Source organism: Ranitomeya variabilis, chromosome 2 (assembly GCF_051348905.1).
Source record: "Ranitomeya variabilis isolate aRanVar5 chromosome 2, aRanVar5.hap1, whole genome shotgun sequence".
NCBI lineage: Eukaryota > Metazoa > Chordata > Amphibia > Anura > Dendrobatidae > Ranitomeya > Ranitomeya variabilis.
In genome coordinates, this window is record NC_135233.1 from 831,771,873 (window position 1) to 831,795,450 (window position 23,578).

Here is a 23,578-nt window from a genome sequence, read left to right on the forward strand (position 1 = left end):
GTTGTTTGAATCTGTCCCGGAGCCTGCGCTGTTAGGTTAGCCCTTGGCCATGCACACATGTTGCGCTGCCCGTCTTCTGACCTCATTTGGTGTCAGGCTGGCTGCGCCTGTGCGGGTGCGCTGGCCGAGATCCCGCCTCGCAGTGTCGTCTAATGTAATCCCACCGCGGGCCTGTGATCCGTGCCCGTGCGCAGTGCATATCCTCTCCTCTCACTCCCCTCCCTACGGCTTCTTCAGACTGTGCGGTGTCACGGCCGTGGCATGCTATTAGGGACCAGCTGACATCGCACAGTCTGAAGAAGCCGTAGGGAGGGGAGTGAGAGGAGAGGATATGCACTGCGCACGGGCACGGATCACAGGCCCGCGGTGGGATTACATTAGACGACACTGCGAGGCGGGATCTCGGCCAGCGCACCCGCACAGGCGCAGCCAGCCTGACACCAAATGAGGTCAGAAGACGGGCAGCGCAACATGTGTGCATGGCCAAGGGCTAACCTAACAGCGCAGGCTCCGGGACAGATTCAAACAACGCTGAGGAGGCGGCGCACGGCGCCAAGGGGGTAAAAATGATGGCTGTGCTGCGTCACACGACAAAGGAAAGTTCCACCTACCGGACGGTTTAACGCTGTGTGGGGACACATTTCATAAGTGTTTGGTTCAGCATGTGCAAGGAGCATCACGAAAAGAGGCACTTTTTCCCTTTGCATCATTACTGCTGCACAAGGTGGCTCCTTCAGTAACAAACGCCTGGGGGGGGGGGGGGTCAGGTTCCCTTACATTTAACTTGTTGTGCCTGCGTGGCGGTCGCAGTACACGTTGCCGTATACACAGCAGGGGAACAGCTGGCGGTGCTGAACCCCACTAACACATTGGCGAGGTGTTTGGCTCTGTGCGTACAGCACTTCTGGACGGCAACTGGCGGTGTTGGAGCCCAGGGACAGGTGGAGGAGGAGGAGGTTGGAGGAGGTTGGAGGAGGTAGGAGGGATTGCCACACACACAGCAGGGGAACAGCTGACGTTACTGAACCCCAATAACAGAGGAGGGACTGTTGACTGTGCGTACAGCACTTCTGGACGGCAACTGGCGGTGTTGGAGCCCAGGGACAGGTGGAGGAGGAGGAGGTTGGAGGAGGTTGGAGGGGTAGGAGGGATTGCCACACACACAGCAGGGGAACAGCTGACGTTACTGAACCCCAATAACAGAGGAGGGACTGTTGACTGTGCGTACAGCACTTCTGGACGGCAACTGGCGGTGTTGGAGCCCAGGGACAGGTGGAGGAGGAGGAGGTTGGAGGAGGTTGGAGGAGGTAGGAGGGATTGCCACACACACAGCAGGGGAACAGCTGACGTTACTGAACCCCAATAACAGAGGAGGGACTGTTGACTGTGCGTACAGCACTTCTGGACGGCAACTGGCGGTGTTGGAGCCCAGGGACAGGTGGAGGAGGAGGAGGTTGGAGGAGGTTGGAGGAGGTAGGAGGGATTGCCACACACACAGCAGGGGAACAGCTGACGTTACTGAACCCCAATAACAGAGGAGGGACTGTTGACTGTGCGTACAGCACTTCTGGACGGCAACTGGCGGTGTTGGAGCCCAGGGACAGGTGGAGGAGGAGGAGGTTGGAGGAGGTTGGAGGAGGTAGGAGGGATTGCCACACACACAGCAGGGGAACAGCTGACGTTACTGAACCCCAATAACAGAGGAGGGACTGTTGACTGTGCGTACAGCACTTCTGGACGGCAACTGGCGGTGTTGGAGCCCAGGGACAGGTGGAGGAGGAGGAGGTTGGAGGAGGTTGGAGGAGGTAGGAGGGATTGCCACACACACAGCAGGGGAACAGCTGACGTTACTGAACCCCAATAACAGAGGAGGGACTGTTGACTGTGCGTACAGCACTTCTGGACGGCAACTGGCGGTGTTGGAGCCCAGGGACAGGTGGAGGAGGAGGAGGTTGGAGGAGGTTGGAGGAGGTAGGAGGGATTGCCACACACACAGCAGGGGAACAGCTGACGTTACTGAACCCCAATAACAGAGGAGCGACTGTTGACTGTGCGTACAGCACTTCTGGACGGCAACTGGCGGTGTTGGAGCCCAGGGACAGGTGGAGGAGGAGGAGGTTGGAGGAGGTTGGAGGAGGTAGGAGGGATTGCCACACACACAGCAGGGGAACAGCTGACGTTACTGAACCCCAATAACAGAGGAGGGACTGTTGACTGTGCGTACAGCACTTCTGGACGGCAACTGGCGGTGTTGGAGCCCAGGGACAGGTGGAGGAGGAGGAGGTTGGAGGAGGTTGGAGGAGGTAGGAGGGATTGCCACACACACAGCAGGGGAACAGCTGACGTTACTGAACCCCAATAACAGAGGAGCGACTGTTGACTGTGCGTACAGCACTTCTGGACGGCAACTGGCGGTGTTGGAGCCCAGGGACAGGTGGAGGAGGTTGGAGGAGGTTGGAGGAGGTAGGAGGGATTGCCACACACACAGCAGGGGAACAGCTGACGTTACTGAACCCCAATAACAGAGGAGCGACTGTTGACTGTGCGTACAGCACTTCTGGACGGCAACTAGCGGTGTTGGAGCCCAGGGGCAGGTGGAAAAGCAGAGGAACACAATGTAGGCCGAAGCCTGAGAAAGTCGAAAGGGAACCTTTAACCCCCCCCCCAAGGCGTTTGTAGCTGAAAGAGCCAGCTTGTGCAGCACAAAACATGCAAAAGGAAAAGGTGGCTCTTTTCATCATGCTCCTTGCAAACACAGAACTAAACACTTATAAAATGTGTCCCCTGAAGCCGTGAAACCGTCCCGGAGGTGGGACTTTCCTTCGTAATATGACGCAGCACAGCCATCATTACTACCCCCCCGCCGCCGTGCCCCGGCTCCTCAGCGTTGTTTGATTCCGTCCCGGAGCCTGCGCTGTTATGTTATCCCGTGGCCAGGCACACTTAGCGCTGCCCATCTTCTGACATCATTTGGTGTCAGGCTGGCTGCGCCTGTGCGGCCGCGCTGGCCGAGAGCCCGCCTCGCAGTGTCTTCTGATGTAATCCCACTGGGGGCCTGGGATCCATGGCCATGCGCAGTGCATATCCTCGCCTCTCACTCCCCTCCCTATGGCTTCTTTTCCAGACTGTGCGGTGTCACGGCCGTGGCATGCTATTAGGGACCAGCTGACACCGAACAGTCTGAAGAAGCCATAGGGAGATGAGTGAGAGGTGGAGGTTCAGATATGCACTGCGCATGTCCATAGATCCCAGGCCCCCAGTGGGATTAAATCAGAAGACACTGCGAGGCGGGCTCTCGGCCAGCGTGGCCGCACAGGCGCAGCCAGCCTGACACCAAATGATGCCAGAAGACGGGCAGCGCTAAGTGTGCCTGGCCACGGGATAACATAACAGCGCAGGCTCCGGGACGGAATCAAACAACGCTGAGGAGCCGGGGCGCGGCGCCGGGGGGGTAGGAATGACGGCTGTGCTGCGTCATATTACGAAGGAAAGTCCCACCTCCGGGACGGTTTTACGGTATCAGTGGACACATTTTATAAGTGTTAAGTTTTGCGTGTGCAAGGAGCAAAACCAAAATAGCTACCTTTTTCCTTGTGCAGCATTACTGCTGCACAAGGTGGCTCTTTCAGTAACAAACGCCTTGGGGGGGGGGGACAGATTCCCTTACATTTCAGTTGTTGTGTCAGCGTGGCGGTCGCATGACACATTGCCGGCTACACAGCTGGGGATCAGCTGACGTTACTGAAACCCAATAACACTGGGTCGTATGTTTTGACTGTGCAGACGGCACGTCTGAGCCTCAACTGGCGGTGTTGGAGCCCAGGAATTTAAGTTCAGGTGGTAGAAAGATGAACACAACAGGAGACCTGGATAACGTATACAGTGACCTAATTATTTAATCAGGAGGAGTGGCAAATTCCTGCGAGATCCAGGCCTTGTTCATTTTCAGGAAAGTAAGCCGGTCAACGTTATCGGAGGATAGTCGCATGCGACGGTCAGTTAGTACACCACCTGCAGCACTAAAGACACGTTCCGATAATACACTGGCCGCAGGGCAAGACAGCACCTCCAATGCATACTGGCTTAGCTCTGGCCATGTATCCAGCTTTGAGACCCAAAACTTGAAAGGGGAAGAGCCGTCTGGGAGTACAGCAAGAGGGCAAGACATGTAGTCTGTCACCATCTGACGGAACCGTTGCCTCCTGCTGACTGGAGCCGTCTGTGATGGTGTAGACTTTTGTGGCGGGCACAGAAAACTGTGCCACAGTTCGGCCATACTGGTCTTGCCTTGGGCAGAGGCACTGCTTCTGCTCCCTCTTTGTGCAGAGCCTCCACCACTGCCTGGACGCACTGAGCTGCTTTGGAATGCACTAGCAGCACTTCTCTCAGTTGGAATGGAGAAGATGATGGAACTGACCAGTGTGTCTTGGTACTCCCGCATTTTTCGCTCCCGGTTCAACGGTGTGAAGAGGCTTTCTACGTTGTCCCGGTAGCGAGGATCGAGGAGGGTGAACACTAGTGTTGAGCGATACCGTCCGATACTTGAAAGTATCGGTATCGGAAAGTATCGGCCGATACCGTCACAGTATCGGAATCCAATCCGATACCGATACCCGATACCAATACAAGTCAATGGGACTCAGGTATCGGACGGTATTCCTGATGGTTCCCAGGGTCTGAAGGAGAGGAAACTCTCCTTCAGGCCCTGGGAACCATATAAATGTGTAAAAGAAAGAATTAAAATAAAAAATATCGCTATACTCACCTGTCCGACGCAGCCGGGACTTCAGCGAGGGAACCGGCAGCGTTGTTTGTTTAAAAATCGCGCTATTACTTGGTTACGTGAATTCCCGGCTTGTGATTGGTCAGGTCGGCCATGTTGCCGGGGCGCGGACCAATCACAGCAAGCCGTGACGAAATTACGTCACGGCTTGCTGTGATTGGTCCGCGTCCCGGCAATATGGCCGCCCTGACCAATCACAAGCCGGGACGTCACGGGAGGCTGGACACGCGCTCATTTTAAAATGGGCGCGTGTCCAGCCTCCCGTGACGTCACGGCTTGTGATTGGTTGCGCCGCGATCAACCAATCACAAGCCGGGAGGCTGGACGCGCTCATTTTGAAATGGGCGCGTGTCCAGCCTCCCGTGACGTCACGGCTTGTGATTGGTTGCGCCGCGATCAACCAATCACAAGCCGGGAGGCTGGACGCGCTCATTTTGAAATGGGCGCGTGTCCAGCCTCCCGGCTTGTGATTGGTTGACCGCGACGCAACCAATCACAAGCCGTGACGTCACGGGAGGCTGGACACGCGCCCTTTTTAAAATGAGCGCGTTTCCAGCCTCCCGTGACGTCACGGCTTGTGATTGGTTAATGGCGGCCATGTTGCCGGGACGCGGACCAATCACAGCAAGCCGTGACGTATTTTCGTCACGGCTTGCTGTGATTGGTCCGCGGCCCGGCAACATGGCCGCCCTGACCAATCACAAGCCGGGACTTCGCGTAACCGTGTAAAAGCGGGAATTTTAAACAAACAACGCTGCCGGTTCCTGCGCTGAGGTCCCGGCTGCGTCGGACAGGTGAGTATAGCGATATTTTTTATTTTAATTCTCTATTTTACACATTTTAACATTAATGTTGTTCCGATACCCGATACCCGATACCACAAGAGTATCGGAATCCCGGTATCGGAATTCCGATACAGCAAGTATCGGCCGATACCCGATACTTGCAGCATCGGAATGCTCAACACTAGTGAACACCCAATAATCAGACATGTTGAGAATGTGGTCGATGCGGCGGTCGTTTCTCAGGCACTGCAGCATGTAATCCACCATGTGCTGCAGACTGCCAACTGCCCAAGAAACGCTGTCCCCAGCTGGAGGCGTGATCTCTGCCCGCTCGTCATCACCCCACCCTCGCTGTACACACTGAGTACTGGACAATTCGGGAACTCCCTCCTCTGGACGGATGTCTTCCTCCTCCATTGACTCCTCCTCATCCTCCTCACAAACTGTCCCCTGCCTACGCGTTTGTGAGGAACCACGTGGCGCTGACTGTCCAGAAGATGATGGAAGTGGTGAATCCTCATCCTCCACCTCTTCCACAACATCATCCCTTAGCGCTTGCAGTGATTTTTCAAGCAGGCAGATAAGGGGGACAGTCATGCTGACTAGTGCATCATCTGCACTCGCCATCCGCGTGGAATAATCAAAGGGACGCAAAACCTGGCAGACATCCTTCATAGTGGCCCACTCTGTGGTTGTGAAGTCTGTACGGCGCTGACTGCGACTTTTTTGCGCCTGATACAGCTGGTACTCCATTACAGCTTGCTGCTGCTCACACAACCGCTCCAACATATGTAACGTGGAATTCCACCTGGTAGGTAGGTCACATATGATGCGATGTTCCGGCAGGCGGTGTCGGCGCTGCAGAGCCGCAATGCGCGCTTTTGCCGTGCTGGAACGCCGCAAGTGAGCACACTCTAGGCGGACCTTGTGCAGCAGTGCATCAAGATCCGGATAGTCCCTCAAAAAACTCTGCACGACCAAATTGAGCACATGTGCCAGACATGGGATGTGAGTGAGGTTGCCGAGGCCCAGGGCTGCCACCAGATTTCGGCCATTATCACACACTACCATGCCTGGCTGGAGATTCGCTGGCTCAAACCACACATCGCTCTCCTGCTTGATGGCATTCCAGAGCTCCTGCGCTGTGTGGCTACGATTCCCCAAAAAAATTAATTTCAACACGGCCTGTTGACGTTTGGCCACGGCTGTGCTCATGTCGGTCGTAACAGGTACACGTTCATCACGGGTCCATGTGGAGGTGGACTGTGACGGCTCCTGCAGCGATGATTCTGAGGAACTGGTGTAAGAGGAGGAGTCAATGCGTACAGAATGGATTCCTGCAATCCTTGGAGTGGGCAGGACACGTCCTGCGCCACTCGCACGGTCTGTACCCGGCTCAACTACATTAACCCAATGGGCAGTGAGGGAAAGGTATCGCCCCTGTCCATGTTGACTGGTCCACGCATCGGTGGTGAGGTGGACCTTGCTACTGACGGCGTTCAGTAGCGCGTGTTTTATGTGTCCCTCAACATGCTTGTGCAGGGCAGGGACGGCTTGCCTGCTGAAGTAAAAGCGGCTGGGCACACTGTACTGTGGGACTGCCAATGACATCAAGTCACGGAAGCTGTCAGTCTCCACCAGCCTGAATGACAGCATTTCCAGTGACAGAAGTTTGGCAATGCCTGCAGTCAGAGCCTGTGCTCGTGGGTGGTTTGACGAGAAAGGCCGCCTTTTCTCCCATGCCTGTACTACCGATGGCTGTAGACTGGGCTGGGAGTGTGTGGTTGACTGGGAAAGTGGTGCTGCGGGTGGAATGACAGCGGGTCTCTGGACAACAGGGCCAGAGGTTCTTCCACGGCGATCCTGGGAGGAAGCCGAACCAGCTGCGTGTGAGCTAGAGGAAGAGGCAACACGAGCTGAAGAGGTGGTAGCTGCCGCTGTTGGTTGGCCTAGCTCTTCAGTGTGTTTGTCTAACTCCGCCGGGTGCCTGTTGCGCACATGTTTCCACATGTTGGAGGTATTGAGGTTGGCGACTTTTTGACCTCTTTTGATTTTTTGATGACACACCTTGCATCTGACATAGCAAATGTCATCTGCAACTGTGTCAAAAAAGGACCAGGCACTGCAAGTCTTGGGAGCCCCCCTTTTGACTTTTGGAAGAGACATGCTCCTTACGGGTGCCAAAGCGGAGGCTGCAGGATCCGCAGTCTTCCCCCTCCCTCTCCCTCTTTGGGCCGTACGGGGAATCTCTTCCTCAGAGCTGCTCCCACCACCTTCCTGTCCCTGACGCCAAGATGGGTCAAGGACCTCATCATCTACACTACCCTCTGCCCCCAACTGCTCCTCCTGGGTAGTCTCAGCAGCAGAGCACGCACCAGTAAGTGGCACCTGAGTGTCATCATCAGCTGATGCGGCCTGCGAGGTGGTGACCGGAGCCACTGGCCCACCCGCCTCTTCAGAGGAAGACAGAAAAAGCGGTTGGGCATCACTGCACCCTGCCTCTTCTTCCATTTCTCCAATGCTGCTTGGCTGGCCCCCTGTTTCCAAGCCAAGAGATGATTCAGAGAACAGAAGTAGAGACTGCTCCTGTCCTGGGATCTCTGTCTGCCTGGGCAATTTTGCAGGTGGTGAAGAGACAGATGGCTGCTCTCCAGTGCTCTGTGTCTGAGAGGATGTGGCACTAATGGAAGTTGATGCATTAGCTGCCATCCATCCCACAACGGCTTCAATTTGGTCTTGACGCAGCAGCGGTGTACGGCGCTCGGCGACAAAGCTGCGCATGAACGACTGTTCCCTTGTGAAAGTGGGTGCTGATGACTCACCGGTGCCCGCAGCAGGCACAGAATCCCCACGTCCCCTCCCTGCTCCGCGCCCACGCCCACGCCCACGTGCCTTACTCACTGCCTTCTTCATCTTGGTTGACTGATAAAGATAAGCAGAAAAGTACTAACGGCTTTGTGTGCTTATTCCTGAGCAACTCCTCCTAACAGGTATAAGACACACTAATTTTCTAAAGTGTGGACTAGACTTGAATATGAGCTAATGTGGCCTACACAAATGTAAAGTGGTGTAACTGGTGTGTTTGGTGAACTTTATTATTTATTTATTTTTTTGGGGCTGAACTGACAACGGATAGAGCTGCAGTCACACGGAGACCGTGCAGACAGACGTAAACGGCGCTGCAAGGCCCAAAAACCCTCCTCTACTTTATCCTATGTAGTGTTTTTCCACAAATTAGCTGGAGACGGGTGGAAAGACACTAATAGGATTTTTTTAAATTAATTAGCAGCAGACTACACTACTTGAAAACAAAATGAAAATTGATTTGGCGGTATGACGCAGTGAACAACCCTGAGCTGGAGACAACCAAGCTACGGCTGCTCACAGACTACAGGGCGAGCTGCAGTCACACGGAGACCGTGCAGACAGCCGTAAACGGCGCTGCAAGGCCCAAAAACCCTCCTCTACTTTATCCTATGTAGTGTTTTTCCACAAATTAGCTGGAGACGGGTGGAAAGACACTAATAGGATTTTTTTAAATTAATTAGCAGCAGACTACACTACTTGAAAACAAAATGAAAATTGATTTGGCGGTATGACGCAGTGAACAACCCTGAGCTGGAGACAACCAAGCTACGGCTGCTCACAGACTACAGGGCGAGCTGCAGTCACACGGAGACCGTGCAGACAGCCGTAAACGGCGCTGCAAGGCCCAAAAACCCTCCTCTACTTTATCCTATGTAGTGTTTTTCCACAAATTAGCTGGAGACGGGTGGAAAGACACTAATAGGATTTTTTTAAATTAATTAGCAGCAGACTACACTACTTGAAAACAAAATGAAAATTGATTTGGCGGTATGACGCAGTGAACAACCCTGAGCTGGAGACAACCAAGCTACGGCTGCTCACAGACTACAGGGCGAGCTGCAGTCACACGGAGACCGTGCAGACAGCCGTAAACGGCGCTGCAAGGCCCAAAAACCCTCCTCTACTTTATCCTATGTAGTGTTTTTCCACAAATTAGCTGGAGACGGGTGGAAAGACACTAATAGGATTTTTTTAAATTAATTAGCAGCAGACTACACTACTTGAAAACAAAATGAAAATTGATTTGGCGGTATGACGCAGTGAACAACCCTGAGCTGGAGACAACCAAGCTACGGCTGCTCACAGACTACAGGGCGAGCTGCAGTCACACGGAGACCGTGCAGACAGCCGTAAACGGCGCTGCAAGGCCCAAAAACCCTCCTCTACTTTATCCTATGTAGTGTTTTTCCACAAATTAGCTGGAGACGGGTGGAAAGACACTAATAGGAATTTTTGGAAAAAATGTGCAGCAGCCTGCACTACTTCAAAAAAAAAAAAAAAAAGGACAGTATGAGGCAATGAACCACCCTCCCTGAACTGAATACAACCAGCTATGGATGGCCTATGTGGCTGCACTCAGACTAGAGAGTGGGCTGCACTCACACACACACACAGAGAGACCTTGCAGATCGCTGTGAAAACAGCGCTACAAGGCAGAAGGAAGGTGATTAGTAGGTGAACACAGCGGTTGCTAAATTAGCCTTTGGAAAGCACAAAGAAGCAAATCGCTATCTCTAAACTGTCCCTCAGTCAGCAAACAGCGTCCTGTCACTAACTGAATTCACAGCAGAGTGATCGCAAAATGGCGCCAGCGACTTTTAAACTGCATCATGACATCATTTAAGCAGCCAATCACAGCCTTGCCAGTAGTTTCATGCCCTCCATGCTAAACAGGATGTGCCCACACTTGGAATCTTTCTCATTGGCTGAATTTCTGAATTTTGAATCATGGAACTTCCGATTCCGGTATCCGATACGCGCCAAGTATCGGAATCCCGGTATCGGAATTCCGATACCGCAAGTATCGGCCGATACCCGATACTTGCGGTATCGGAATGCTCAACACTAGTTCTTATATAAAGGAGTCTTTGGAGAAAGGACATATTCGTCCATCCTCTTCCCCTCTTGGTGCGGGATTCTTTTTTGTGGCCAAGAAAGACGGATCTTTGAGACCTTGTATAGACTATCGGCTTCTGAATAAAATCACGGTTAAATTTCAGTACCCTCTGCCACTATTGTCGGACTTGTTTGCTCGGATTAAGGGTGCCTGTTGGTTCACCAAGATAGATCTTCGTGGTGCGTACAACCTTGTGCGCATTAGGCAGGGAGATGAATGGAAAACTGCATTTAATACGCCCGAAGGTCATTTTGAGTACTTGGTGATGCCTTTTGGGCTCTCTAATGCTCCTTCAGTGTTTCAATCCTTTATGCATGACATCTTCCGGAAGTATCTAGATAAATTTGTGATTGTTTATCTGGATGACATTTTAGTTTTTTCTGATGATTGGGATTCTCATGTAAAGCAGGTCAGGATGGTGTTTCAGGTTTTGCGTGATAATGCTTTGTTTGTGAAGGGCTCAAAGTGTCTCTTTGGAGTGCAGAAGGTTTCCTTTTTGGGTTTTATCTTTTCCCCTTCTGCTGTGGAGATGGACCCAGTCAAGGTCCGAGCTATTCATGATTGGACTCAACCCACGTCTGTTAAGAGTCTTCAGAAGTTTTTGGGTTTTGCTAATTTCTACCGTCGTTTTATTGCTAACTTTTCTAGCGTTGTTAAACCTCTGACGGATATGACCAAGAAATGTTCTGATGTCGCTAATTGGGCTCCTGCGGCCATTGAGGCCTTCCGGGAGCTGAAGCGCCGGTTTACTTCAGCGCCTGTTTTGTGCCAGCCTGATGTCTCACTTCCCTTTCAGGTTGAAGTGGATGCTTCTGAGATTGGTGCAGGAGCTGTTTTGTCGCAGAGAGGCTCTGGTTGCTCTATGATGAAACCATGTGCTTTCTTTTCCCAGAAGTTTTCGCCGGCTGAGCGGAACTATGATGTTGGTAATCGGGAGTTGTTGGCCATGAAGTGGGCATTTGAGGAGTGGCGTCATTGGCTCGAGGGAGCTAAGCATCGTGTGGTGGTCTTGACTGATCACAAAAACCTGATGTATCTCGAGTCTGCTAAATGCCTGAATCCTAGACAGGCTCGTTGGTCATTGTTTTTCTCCCATTTTGACTTTGTGGTCTCATACCTGCCTGGTTTGAAAAATGTGAAGGCTGATGCTCTCTCTAGGAGCTTTGTGCCTGATTCTCCTGGAGTCTCAGCGCCGGCTGGTATTCTTAAAGAGGGAGTGATTTTGTCGGCCATTTCTCCTGATTTGCGACGTGTGTTGCAGAGATTTCAGGCTGGTAGACCTGACTCTTGCCCACCTGATAGACTGTTTGTTCCTGATAAATGGACCAGCAGAGTTATTTCCGAGGTTCATTCCTCAGTGTTGGCAGGGCATCCTGGGATTTTTGGTACCAGAGATTTGGTGGCTAGGTCCTTTTGGTGGCCTTCCTTGTCACGGGATGTGAGTGCTTTTGTGCAGTCCTGTGGGACTTGTGCTCGGGCTAAGCCTTGCTGTTCTCGTGCCAGCGGGTTGCTTTTGCCCTTGCCCGTCCCGAAGAGGCCTTGGACACACATTTCCATGGATTTCATTTCAGATCTTCCGGTGTCTCAGGGAATGTCTGTCATCTGGGTGGTGTGTGATCGTTTTTCCAAGATGGTCCATTTGGTGCCCTTGCCTAAGTTGCCTTCCTCTTCCGATCTGGTTCCTTTGGTTTTTCAGAATGTGGTTCGTTTGCACGGCATTCCTGAGAATATCGTGTCTGACAGAGGATCCCAGTTTGTGTCCAGATTCTGGCGATCTTTTTGTGCTAAGATGGGCATTGATCTGTCGTTCTCGTCTGCCTTTCATCCTCAGACTAATGGCCAAACAGAGCGAACTAATCAGACGCTGGAGGCTTATTTGAGATGTTTTGTTTCTGCGGATCAGGATGATTGGGTGACCTTCTTGCCATTGGCTGAGTTTGCCCTCAATAATCGGGCTAGTTCCGCTACTTTGGTTTCGCCATTTTTCTGCAACTCTGGTTTTCATCCTCGTTTCTCCTCGGGTCATGTTGAGCCTTCTGACTGTCCTGGGGTGGATTCTGTGGTTGATAGGTTGCAGCGGACTTGGAATCATGTGGTGGACAACTTGAAGTTGTCACAGGAGAAGGCTCAGCGTTTTGCCAACCGCCGCCGCGGTGTGGGTCCCCGACTTCGTGTTGGGGATTTGGTTTGGTTATCTTCTCGGTTTGTCCCTCTGAAGGTTTCCTCTCCTAAGTTTAAGCCTCGCTTTATTGGTCCTTATAGAATTTTGGAGGTCCTTAATCCGGTGTCTTTTCATTTGGATCTTCCTGTGTCGTTTGCCATTCACAATGTGTTCCATAGGTCTTTGTTGCGGCGGTACATTGTGCCTGTGGTTCCTGCTGTTGACCCTCCTGCTCCGGTCTTGGTTGAGGGCGAGTTGGAGTATGTGGTGGAGAAGATCTTAGATTCTCGTCTCTCTAGACGGAGGCTTCAGTATCTGGTCAAATGGAAGGGCTATGGTCAGGAGGATAATTCCTGGGTGGTCGCCTCTGATGTTCATGCGGCCGATTTGGTTCGTGCCTTTCACGCTGCCCATCCTGATCGCCCTGGTGGTCGTAGTGAGGGTTCGGTGACCCCTCCTTAAAGGGGGGGTACTGTTATGAACTATACTTTTGGGCTCCCTCTTGTGGTCACTCGCGGTATGGCTCTTGGATACTCTTTCCCCAGGTTGGTAGTCACCTGCTTCGTTAAGACTCTGGGTGTTTCTATTTAAACTTCCTGGAGTCTTAGTCCATTGCCTGGCATCCATGTAATCAGTCCTTGTCTGGTTGCTCTTGTCTACTGGTCCTGATTTTTGCAACATAAGCTAAGTCCTGCTTTCTTGTTTTTTGTTTATTTGTATTGTTCTGTTTTTGTCCTGCTTGTTCATAATGTGATTCCTGATTTTGCTGGAAGCTCTTAGGGGGCTGATGTTCTCCCCCCATACCGTTAGTCGGTACGGGGGTTCTTGGATATTCAGCGTGGATATTTTGGTAGGGTTTTTCGCTGACCACATAAGTCTGCTTTCTATATTTCTGCTATTATTTAGTGGGCCTCTGAGTAAAATAAAAGCACTCTCAAATACTCACTGTGCTCATCACTAATGATAATCTGTAACATTGACACATTGTGGGTGTGTTGTGTCCACAAACTTTTTTAAGCTTTTGCTCCCGTTTTATTAAGTTACTGAAAAGTCTCTAGGTGTTTTCTGTGATCTTTCTTTAAATTATACCAAAATCATATATTTTTCCTGAAAAAAACCCTGCCAAAGCCAAAATATGTGAACTCATGCATACCATGATATCTGTGTAGTAGCCTGCACCCTCTGTTACTGTCCCTAGGTAATGCAGGGTGATAACACAACAGTTCTGTGCTGACAAATTTCCTTTAATAAGTCCAATTTACATGATCCAAAGCCTTGCTCTTGCTATGCTATTGAGAATAGTTTGTTTTCTGACATTGATTTTGATTTTAACCACCCACTTGCTTTCTGACCTGTCCCCAATTTGACTGGTATAGACTGTGTGTGACAATCTTTTCCTATGACAGCTTTCTCCACAGTCAGCATCCTACTCCATAGACCCAATCAAGAATTCTTATTCATGTACAAGAATGCAAGGATGAATGGAGTGGACAGAGCTGAAAGTCTGAAGTTTGAAAAAATGGAGGTCCAATATAGAGCTGCCAGGCTACCATGAATAGTGCTCGCATAATACACACTATTAATTTAACCCTTTCCCAGATAAGTACATACTTAATCCCTTTCCGACATCAGGCGTAATAGTATGCCGATGTCAGACTCCCTCCCTTTGATATGGGCTCCGGCGCTGAGACCACATCTTTCTTAGGACATGTCAGCTGTTTTGAATAGCTGACATGTGCCTGGAATAGCTGCAGGTGGAATCGATATCCACCCATGGCTATTAAAGGGCAGCGGCATTCAAGTTGCGCTTCAAGCCATCGCGGGTCACTGGTTCATTGGTATGACAACCAGAGGTCTCCTGGAGATCGCTATGGTTGTCACTGCCGGATTTCTGTGAGCACCACCGAGTGGTTTGCGCTCATAGCAAGTGAGTAATTCTACTACATAGAGGCATTCTGATCATCGCCTCATGTAGCATAGCCAACCGGGTTGTGGCACCTTCTAGACTCCCATGGAGACTATTGAAGCAGGCCAAAAGTAAAAACAAATGTTTTTAAAAATACAAAAAAAAAAAAAAATAAATAAAAGGTGAAATCACCCCCCTTTCACCCCATTCAAGATAAAATAATAAAAAAATCAAATATACACATATTTGGCATTGCCATATTCAGAATTGCCTGATCTATCACCAAAAAAAGGATTAACCTGATCGCTAAGCGGCGTAGCGATAAAAAAAGTCAAAACACCAGAATTATGTTTTCATGGTCGCTGCAACATTGCATTAAAATGAGTATAATTAAAAACATCATCTTGGCACGCAAGAAATAAGCCCTCACCCAACCCAAGGAACTTTTATAATTTTAGAATGTCTTATGGCTATTTGAAAATGACAACCACAAAATGTATTCAAAAGAGGCAAGGAGGTAACATTAGTTGTAGAAAAAATCATAGAAAAATATGCTGCAAAAACCATAATTAAAAGCATACATCACATTAGACATGATAAAATGCAAATTACAAGGGAAGAGACCGAAGCATGAATGTAATTATATAAATACATACATTTTTAAGAGTTTATATAAATCACTGTAATAAGATTAAGCAGTCAGATGGCTACAAGTATAAATTGGCATTGATATATTAAACACTACAATAATTTGATAGAAATATGGCAGAAAAAAAAGCAGTCATAATTACCAATTCCTAGTCATAACACTAATGCACTGCAAGATGTAGCAAGCCACTTTGATACATAGTAGAGACACGGGTGCACAATACTGATGAACATCCTCTCACACACTTATCAGCCATGATGGGTGGTTGCTTAGTATTTTGGATGCACATAGACATAGATAAGGTTTATATAAGGTGTTAGTCACACAGATATGCATAGTGCACCATGCCAACTTTCAGCTTATTAGTGATGCCCAGACTATTAAATCATGCAGTTTCCCGGCACTACACAAGTGCACCTGACATAGGTAAATAACCAAGTATCCTCTACCAATATGAAAGGCTTAGTTGAATCTGTAAAGATGAAATAATACAGGAGGTATTAAAGGGAACCTGTCACCAGGGTTTCCCCATATAAAATATGATCACTACCATTAGGGCCTTTTTTTGCACCATACTAGGATGCTGTAAAATTGTCCCCAAAATAGTCCCCAATCCAGTCTGCAGATGCGCAAAAAGAGCTTTTATTATAGTCACAGGTGGGTGGTCCGGTCCAATAGGTGTTGCTGTTCTTGCTTCGACTCCACTCTTCTTTCACAATCCTCCTTCCCTGATCCATATGTTTGATATGTCCTATGTCATCCACAAAGGTGCACTTCTCTCTGCCCTGCGGAGGGCAGAACAATGTACTATAGTGCCCATGCATCGGAAAAGGCCAAAGAGCACCATTGACCCAAAAGTAAAGCCAGCACATGCACACTACATTACATTGCCCTGCCTTAGGCAGGGCAGAGAAGTGCATCTGCACAGGAGAGTGATGGTGATACTGTGTGGATGACAAAGGACATGACATACACATGAAGCAGGGAAGGAGGACAATGATTGCAAGAAGAGAGGAGAGGCCTAATCAAGACCAGAGATGTCCATTGGACCAGACCACCCCATCTGTAAGTATAATAGAAGCTCTTTTTATCTGCATACTGGATTGGGGACTTTTTTACAGCATTCCAGTTTGCAGTAAAAAAGACCCTAATGGTGGTGGCCGTATTTTATGTGGTAAAATCCTGGTGAAAATTCCCTTTAATTAATATTTTGGTCAAACACTTCCCTACCCTAAAATTAAAAGCAATTCAATGAAAAAGATGTCATATAAATTAAAATAATTCTATGATGAGAATTAGATTTTTTTGTGCAAAAAAATTAAAATATAAAAATTGATAAATTAAATATTACTGTAATCATACAGCTTAAAAATAATCCAGAATTACTGTTGTTTTGATTATTTCCCCTCCTAATAACTATAATAAAAAGTTTTGGAAAATTCTTATGCATCCCAAAGGGAGGCCAATGAAAATTACATGTTATCAAGCACAAAAAATAAACTCTCCTTTAACTCTATAGACAGAGCAATGTTAAACTTATGACATTGAGAAAATGGAGACACAAAAACAAAGATTTTTATTATTTATTGTACAAAAAATGAATAAAAACTACATTCATTTGGCCAAGGTGATTTTGAAACATGGGGTCACTTATGGGGGGATTCTGCTGTTCTGGCATCGCAGGGGCTCTTCCAGTGGGTCAAGGCACTTGCAAACCAAAACAGTAAAATCTGCACAATAATATTGTGCTCCTTATATAATAAGTTTTGTATTGTGCCTGAAATGTAGTTCCCAATAACATGTAGGGTATTAACTATATCTATAGACAGAGCAATGTTAAACTTATGACATTGAGAAAATGGAGACACAAAAACAAAGATTTTTATTATTTATTGTACAAAAAATGAATAAAAACTACATTCATTTGGCCAAGGTGATTTTGAAACATGGGGTCACTTATGGGGGGATTCTGCTGTTCTGGCATCGCAGGGGCTCTTCCAGTGGGTCAAGGCACTTGCAAACCAAAACAGTAAAATCTGCACAATAATATTGTGCTCCTTATATAATAAGTTTTGTATTGTGCCTGAAATGTAGTTCCCAATAACATGTAGGGTATTAACACAATCAAGAGAAATTGCACTGGGAGGGCAATTTTTTCCCATTAGAACTTATATTAATAAAAAATTGGGGCTAAAACAACATTTTAGCAGTAAAAGTGTAATTATTCTTTCTTCACCGGCAAATGGTATAAATTTCTGTGAGGCACATGTGGTGATAACATGCTCACTTCACTCCAATATGAATTCATTGGGAGGTGTAGTTTGTAAAATGACATCACTTATTGGGTGTTTCTGCTGTTATGATGCCTTAAGGTCTCTGGCAACGTGACATGACCCTCTCAAAATATTCCAACAAAATCTGATCTTCAACATGATGCTTCTTCTCTTCTGAGCTTTCCACTGTTCCTCAAAAGTAGTATTTGACCACATATGGGGTATTAGCGCACTCAGGAGAAATTGCACAACAAATTGCACAATGCATTTTCTCCTGGTATCCTTGTGGCAATAAAAAAAATTGGGCTAAAAGAACATTTTTGTGGGAAAAATGTGTTTGTTTATTTTCACGACTCTATGTTATAAACTTCTGTGAATCACCGTGGAGTTCAAGGTGTTCACCACATATCTAGGTACATTCCTTGAGGGGTTTAATTTCCAAAATGGGGTCTCTTTGGGAGTTTTCCACTATTTAAGCACATTAGGGGCTCTCCAAATGCTACATTGTGTCTGCTCCTGAGTCCAACCATTTTTGCTTTCCTAAATGCAAAAGGTCCTCCATCCCTTCCGAGCTGAGCCATGCACAAAAACAGTAGTTTTACCCCATATATGGGGTATTGGGGTACTTAGGAGATATTGTACAACACATTTTGTGGTCCATTTTCTCCTGTTACCCATTTGAAAATTAAAAAAAATATGACTTAAAGAATATTTTTTCAGGAAAGACGTGATTTTTAAAATTTTCACAGCTCTACGTTATAAACTTTTGTAAAGCATCTGGGGGTTCAAGGATCTCATTACACATCTAAATAAATTCCTAAAGGCATCTAGCTTCTAAAATAGGGTCACTTGTGTGGGGTTACCACTATTTAGGCACATCAGGGGCTTTTCAAATGCAACATGGCATCCACTCTATTCCAGCCATTTTTTAGTTAAATTGAGTCTACAAAAAGAAAAATGGGCCAATGCAAAAGTTTGGGCAAACTGCATTATTAGTTTCTAGTAGCACCCTTTTTTGAAAGTATCACAGCTTATAAACACTTTTTGTAGCCAGCCAAGTGTTTTTCTATTCTTGTTTGAGGGATTTTCATCCACTCTTCCTTGGAAAATTTTCCAGTTCTGTGAGATATCTGGATCGTCTTGCATGCACTGCTATTTTGACGTCTTGCCACAGATTTTTAATGATTTTCCGATCAGGGAACTTTGGGGGCCATTGTAAAACCTTCAGCTTGTGCCTTTTGAGGTTGTTTGTTGTGGATTTTAAAGTGTGTTTAGGATCATTATTGATTTGTAGAAGACATCCTCTTTTCAACTTCAACTTTTTACAGGTGATGTTATTTTTGTATCAAGAATTTGTTAAAATTTCATTGAATCCATTCTTTCCTCTAACCATGAAATGTTCTCCGTGCCATTGGCTGTAACACAATCCTAAAGCATGATTGATCCAACCCCATGGTTAATGGTTGGCAAGATGCTTTTAACTTAAATTCCATGCCCTTTTTTTCCACAAATACCTTTCATCATTGTGGCCAAAGAGTTCTATTTTAGCTTCATTGGTCCACACAACTTGTTTCCAAACTGCATCTGCCTTATTTAGATGTTGTTTTGCATACTTCTGATGCTGCGTTTTATGGTGAGGATGCAGGAGAAGTTTTATTCCGATGACTCTTCCATGAAGTCCATATTTGTGAAGGTGTCTCTGAACACTAGAACAATGTACCACAACTCCAGCGACTGTTAAATCTTGCAGAAGGTCTCCTGCAGTCAAGCGGGGGTTCTTATTTGCCACTTTAGCAATCCAACAAGCAGCTCTCACTGAAATTCTGCTTGGCCTTCCAGATCTTATCTTGACCTCCATTGCTCCTGTTAACTGGAATTTTTTTAATTACAATTCTAACTGAGGAAAGGACAACTTGAAAACGCTTTGCAATCTTCTTATAGCCTTCTCCTGTTTTGTGGGCCATCATCAGTTTCATTTTCAGAGTGCTAGGTAGCTACTTAGAAGAACCTGTTGCTGCTGTTTTTTAGCACAAGGTTATAGAACGCTTGGTTTTTATAAAGCTGAGAAACTTGCATTACCTGGCCATTCTAAACAATGATAGTGAACAGGCCATAACCCCAACAGGCTAATAAGGTCTAAAACCTTGGGCAAAGTTATCATAGAACACAAATCTCCATGGATCCCCAAATTTTTGCATCTGCCCATTTTCCTTTTTGTAATTTTTAAAATGTAAAAAATGAAATTACGTTTTCCCCATAAAATGCAAAGGAAATGTGTCATCCTTTACTTTCAGCCTTTTAGAGATTATTTCATATTTAACTTGCTTAACTGTTCACAATTAAAGAGCCAACGGCCAGCATCTTCCCAACCACCCCGAGCACTCTGGTCCCTGGGAATCTGCCCAGGGGCTGGCATTTTCCCAACCCTGCATTAGAGTACTGAATGATTAGAATGATGATCAATTAGCAAAGTAAGTGTTACCAAGAAAGTAAATCACTATAACAGTACATTATATCATATTGTTTCCCACAGCTTCAGTTGCATCTACTTGTAATGATCCTGGAATTCCTCAAAATGGGACCCGATATGGTGACAGCAGAGAACCAGGAGATACCATAAACTTTCAATGTGACCCAGGATATCAACTCCAAGGACAAACTACAATTACATGTGTGCAGCTGAATAACAGATTTTTTTGGCAGCCAGACCCCCCGACTTGTATAGGTATGTCTAATCTCATGGGTTTTTTTTTTCAAACTTTTATTTATCGATATTTCTCCATATGATTTTGTAAAAAGGAATATTTCCTTAATAAATTATGAAATATTTTAGGCTCTGGAAAGACCCCAGAGCATAATAAAGAACATTCAATTTGCAGCAAATAACTTTGCTTCAAATAAAATTTCCTGGAAAAATCTGCATAAACTGTCAAATTCAAATTTTAAAGAGTAACTGTTGTTTCAATTTTTTTTTGTATAAATCAGTCTTAACACGTGAATAAGCAACTTTGTATTATGTGTTATAAGAGAGAAATCTACTTTGTTCTCTGCCAGAATTTATGTCATTATCAGAATTTTCAATTTCGAGGTAAAATAAGTGAAGACAGACTTTCCCATTATTAAGATAGGAGATGACAGTTGGTGCTGATAAGCTCCTCACTGCTCCTCACTCTCCTATCTACAAAGAGTCTTATCAGTAGCAGTTACCATCTCCTATCTCAGTAATGGGAAAGACGGTTTTCACTGAATACAGGTTTTACCCCAGAATTGAGAATTTTGACAATGAATGATCAATTCTGGCTGAGAAAGAAGCAGATTTTGTTGTTGAGATATATTGCAAGTTTACTTGTTTTCATGTGTTAAGATTGATTTATGAAATAAAAATGTTATTACTCTTTAAATGATCCTCTTTTATCAACTATTCAGTAGTCATCTCCTTATCACTGACAGAATTACAATAAAATATAAAAGTTATATTAATAAGTAATGGTCACAGTTTCCCTGTAGATTACTCTTTCATAGTCAATGAAAATCTCCAAAATAAATGTAAATTTTTATTAAGCAATAATTTTAGCAGTGGTCAATTTAACTCCTTTAACACATATTTCTAAATGCAGTAAAGTAAAATGTGGACAAGACTGCTGCCCCATAGCCATGTACAAAAAAATGAATAATAAAGTCTGCAATAGGAAAATAAAAAAAACAACAATTATATTCAAATAATTAAGATATCTGAATTAAATGATTATAATAAAGATAATATAAAAAATATACATAATGGCTAAAGAATAGACTTAAAAAATCATTCAAAAAGGTATAAGAGATAAATCCCCTTTAAGTACCCTTCACTTTAAAGACAGGGCTAAATGGTTTGTATGCAAAATAATTAGTTTAGGCAGTGCTTACTTTTAGGCCATGTGCACACGTTCAGGATTTTTAGCGTTTTTTTCGCGTTTTTTCGCTATAAAAACGTGATAAAAACGCAAAAAAAAGCTAACATATGCCTCCTATTATTTACAGCGTATTCCGCATTTTTGTGCAAATGTTGCGATTTTTTCCGCGAAAAAATCGCATCGCGGAAAAAAAAGCAACATGTTCATTAAAAATGCGGAATTGCGGGGATTCCGCACACCTAGGAGTGCATTGATCTGCTTACTTCCCGCACGGGGCTGTGCACACCATGCGGGAAGTAAGCAGATTATGTGCGGTTGGTACCCAGGGTGGAGGAGAGGAGACTCTCCTCCACGGACTGGGCACCATATAATTGGTAAAAAATAAAAGAATTAAAATAAAAAATAGTCCTATACTCACCCTCGATGTCTTCCCGCCTCACCGCTGCATGCTGCCGCTTCGGTTCCTATAGCTGCTGTGCGGTAAAGGACCTGTGATGACGTCACTGTCTTGTGATTGGTCGTGAGCGGTCATGTGACCGCTCACGTGACCGCTCACATGACCGCGACGTCATGGAAGGTCCTGCGCGCACACACCAGCTATAGTAAGAGGAACGGACGCCGCTGATGAGATGTCTGGGTGAGTATAACCATTTTTTTTATTTTTTTTATTATTTTTAAGCATTCTATCTTTTACTATAGATGCTGCATAAGCAGCATCTATAGTAAAAAGTTGGTTACACTTGTCAAACAGTATGTTTGACAAGTGTGACCAACCTGTCAGTCAGTTTTCCAAGCGATGCTACAGATCGCTTGGAAAACTTTAGCATTCTGCAAGCTAATTACGCTTGCAGAATGCTAAAAAAAACGCGAAAAAACCGGAAAAAAAACGCAAAAAAAAAATGCGGATTTCTTGCAGAAAATTTCCGGTTTTCTTCAGGAAATTTCTGCAAGAAATCTGGACGTGTGCACATACCCTTACTTTAGACAAAGAGAGTAATTGTTAAATACTGTTCTATAGATTAACATCTGATTGATTTTGTTTTCTCTTGTCTCTCTATGACAGCTGCATGTGGTGGAAACATGACAGGCCCAGCGGGTGTTATTTTATCACCAAACTTCCCTCAACCTTATCCAGCAGGAAAAGAGTGTGACTGGAGAATAAAAGTAAATCCAGACTTTGTCATTGCCTTGATATTCAAAAGGTACACGTTATATAGAAAAATAAAGCTGTGTAACAGGTTTTGAAATGACAGATCTAAAAATGAGATAATTTGTCACCTCAATGGGCTCTTAATTACATTGTGTAACTAAGTCCTGGAGCATATATCCATTGCCTACACCATCAATAACAAACACATTATTTTTTTCAGCAATATACCAATGCCAAATATAAATGCACAGCAGGTGAATGTAATGTGAATACAAATTTACAGGTTGCTCACGTTCATTATAATGGAGTGTTCCATAAACTATGATAAATGCATTTAAATCTTAAATTGTTTTGTAAAATAATCTCTTTTTCTCTCAATTAACAAGTATCTGTAGTTATATAGCAATTACAAATATTTACATTGTACTGGTATGTCAAAGTTAATAACTGGGCAGGATATTACTTACTATTCTACTCTCAATACTTAGTAGCCTTTACTCATAAAAAGACATAAGCAAACCCGAACTTAAAGGGAACCTATCACCCCGTTTTTTTCGGTATGAGATAAAAATACTGTTAAATAGGGCCTGAGCTGTGCATTACAATAGTGTAGTTTGTGGACCCCGATTCCCCACCTATGCTGCCGAAATACGTTACCAAAGCAGTCATTTTCGCCTGTCAATCAGGCTGGTCAGGTCGGATGGGCGTGGCTTCTTCCCCCAGATATTGCGTAGTTTTCCGTTGGTGGCGTAGTGGTGTGCGCATGTCCAACGTCCCCAATCCTGCACGGGGGGGTGAAAATAGCAGCGATGTCCGTTATTCCATTGGTGGTCGGTGGGCGCGGCCATCTTGCTTTGGCCGCGCGTGCGCAGAAGCGGCGCTCTGCTGGCCGCGGCTTCAGGAAAATGGCCGCCGCGATCTCCATCTGCGCACGCGCGGCATCCCGCGGCCATTTTCCTGAAGCCGCGGCCAGCAGAGCGCCGCTTCTGCGCAC

The 23,578-nt window shown here is 46.2% G+C and overlaps 1 protein-coding gene across 2 annotated transcripts in view; it reads left to right on the plus strand.

The window, feature by feature from the left end:
- CSMD1 (CUB and Sushi multiple domains 1) overlaps window positions 1–23,578 on the plus strand; it is a 2,858,343-nt gene that overhangs the window by 2,194,612 nt on the left and 640,153 nt on the right. For both annotated transcript variants that reach the window (XM_077290057.1, XM_077290056.1), the window contains exons 27-28: window positions 20,075–20,266; window positions 22,498–22,636. In XM_077290057.1, the coding sequence (XP_077146172.1) occupies window positions 20,075–20,266; window positions 22,498–22,636 (331 nt within the window). The remainder of the gene's footprint in view (window positions 1–20,074; window positions 20,267–22,497; window positions 22,637–23,578) is intronic.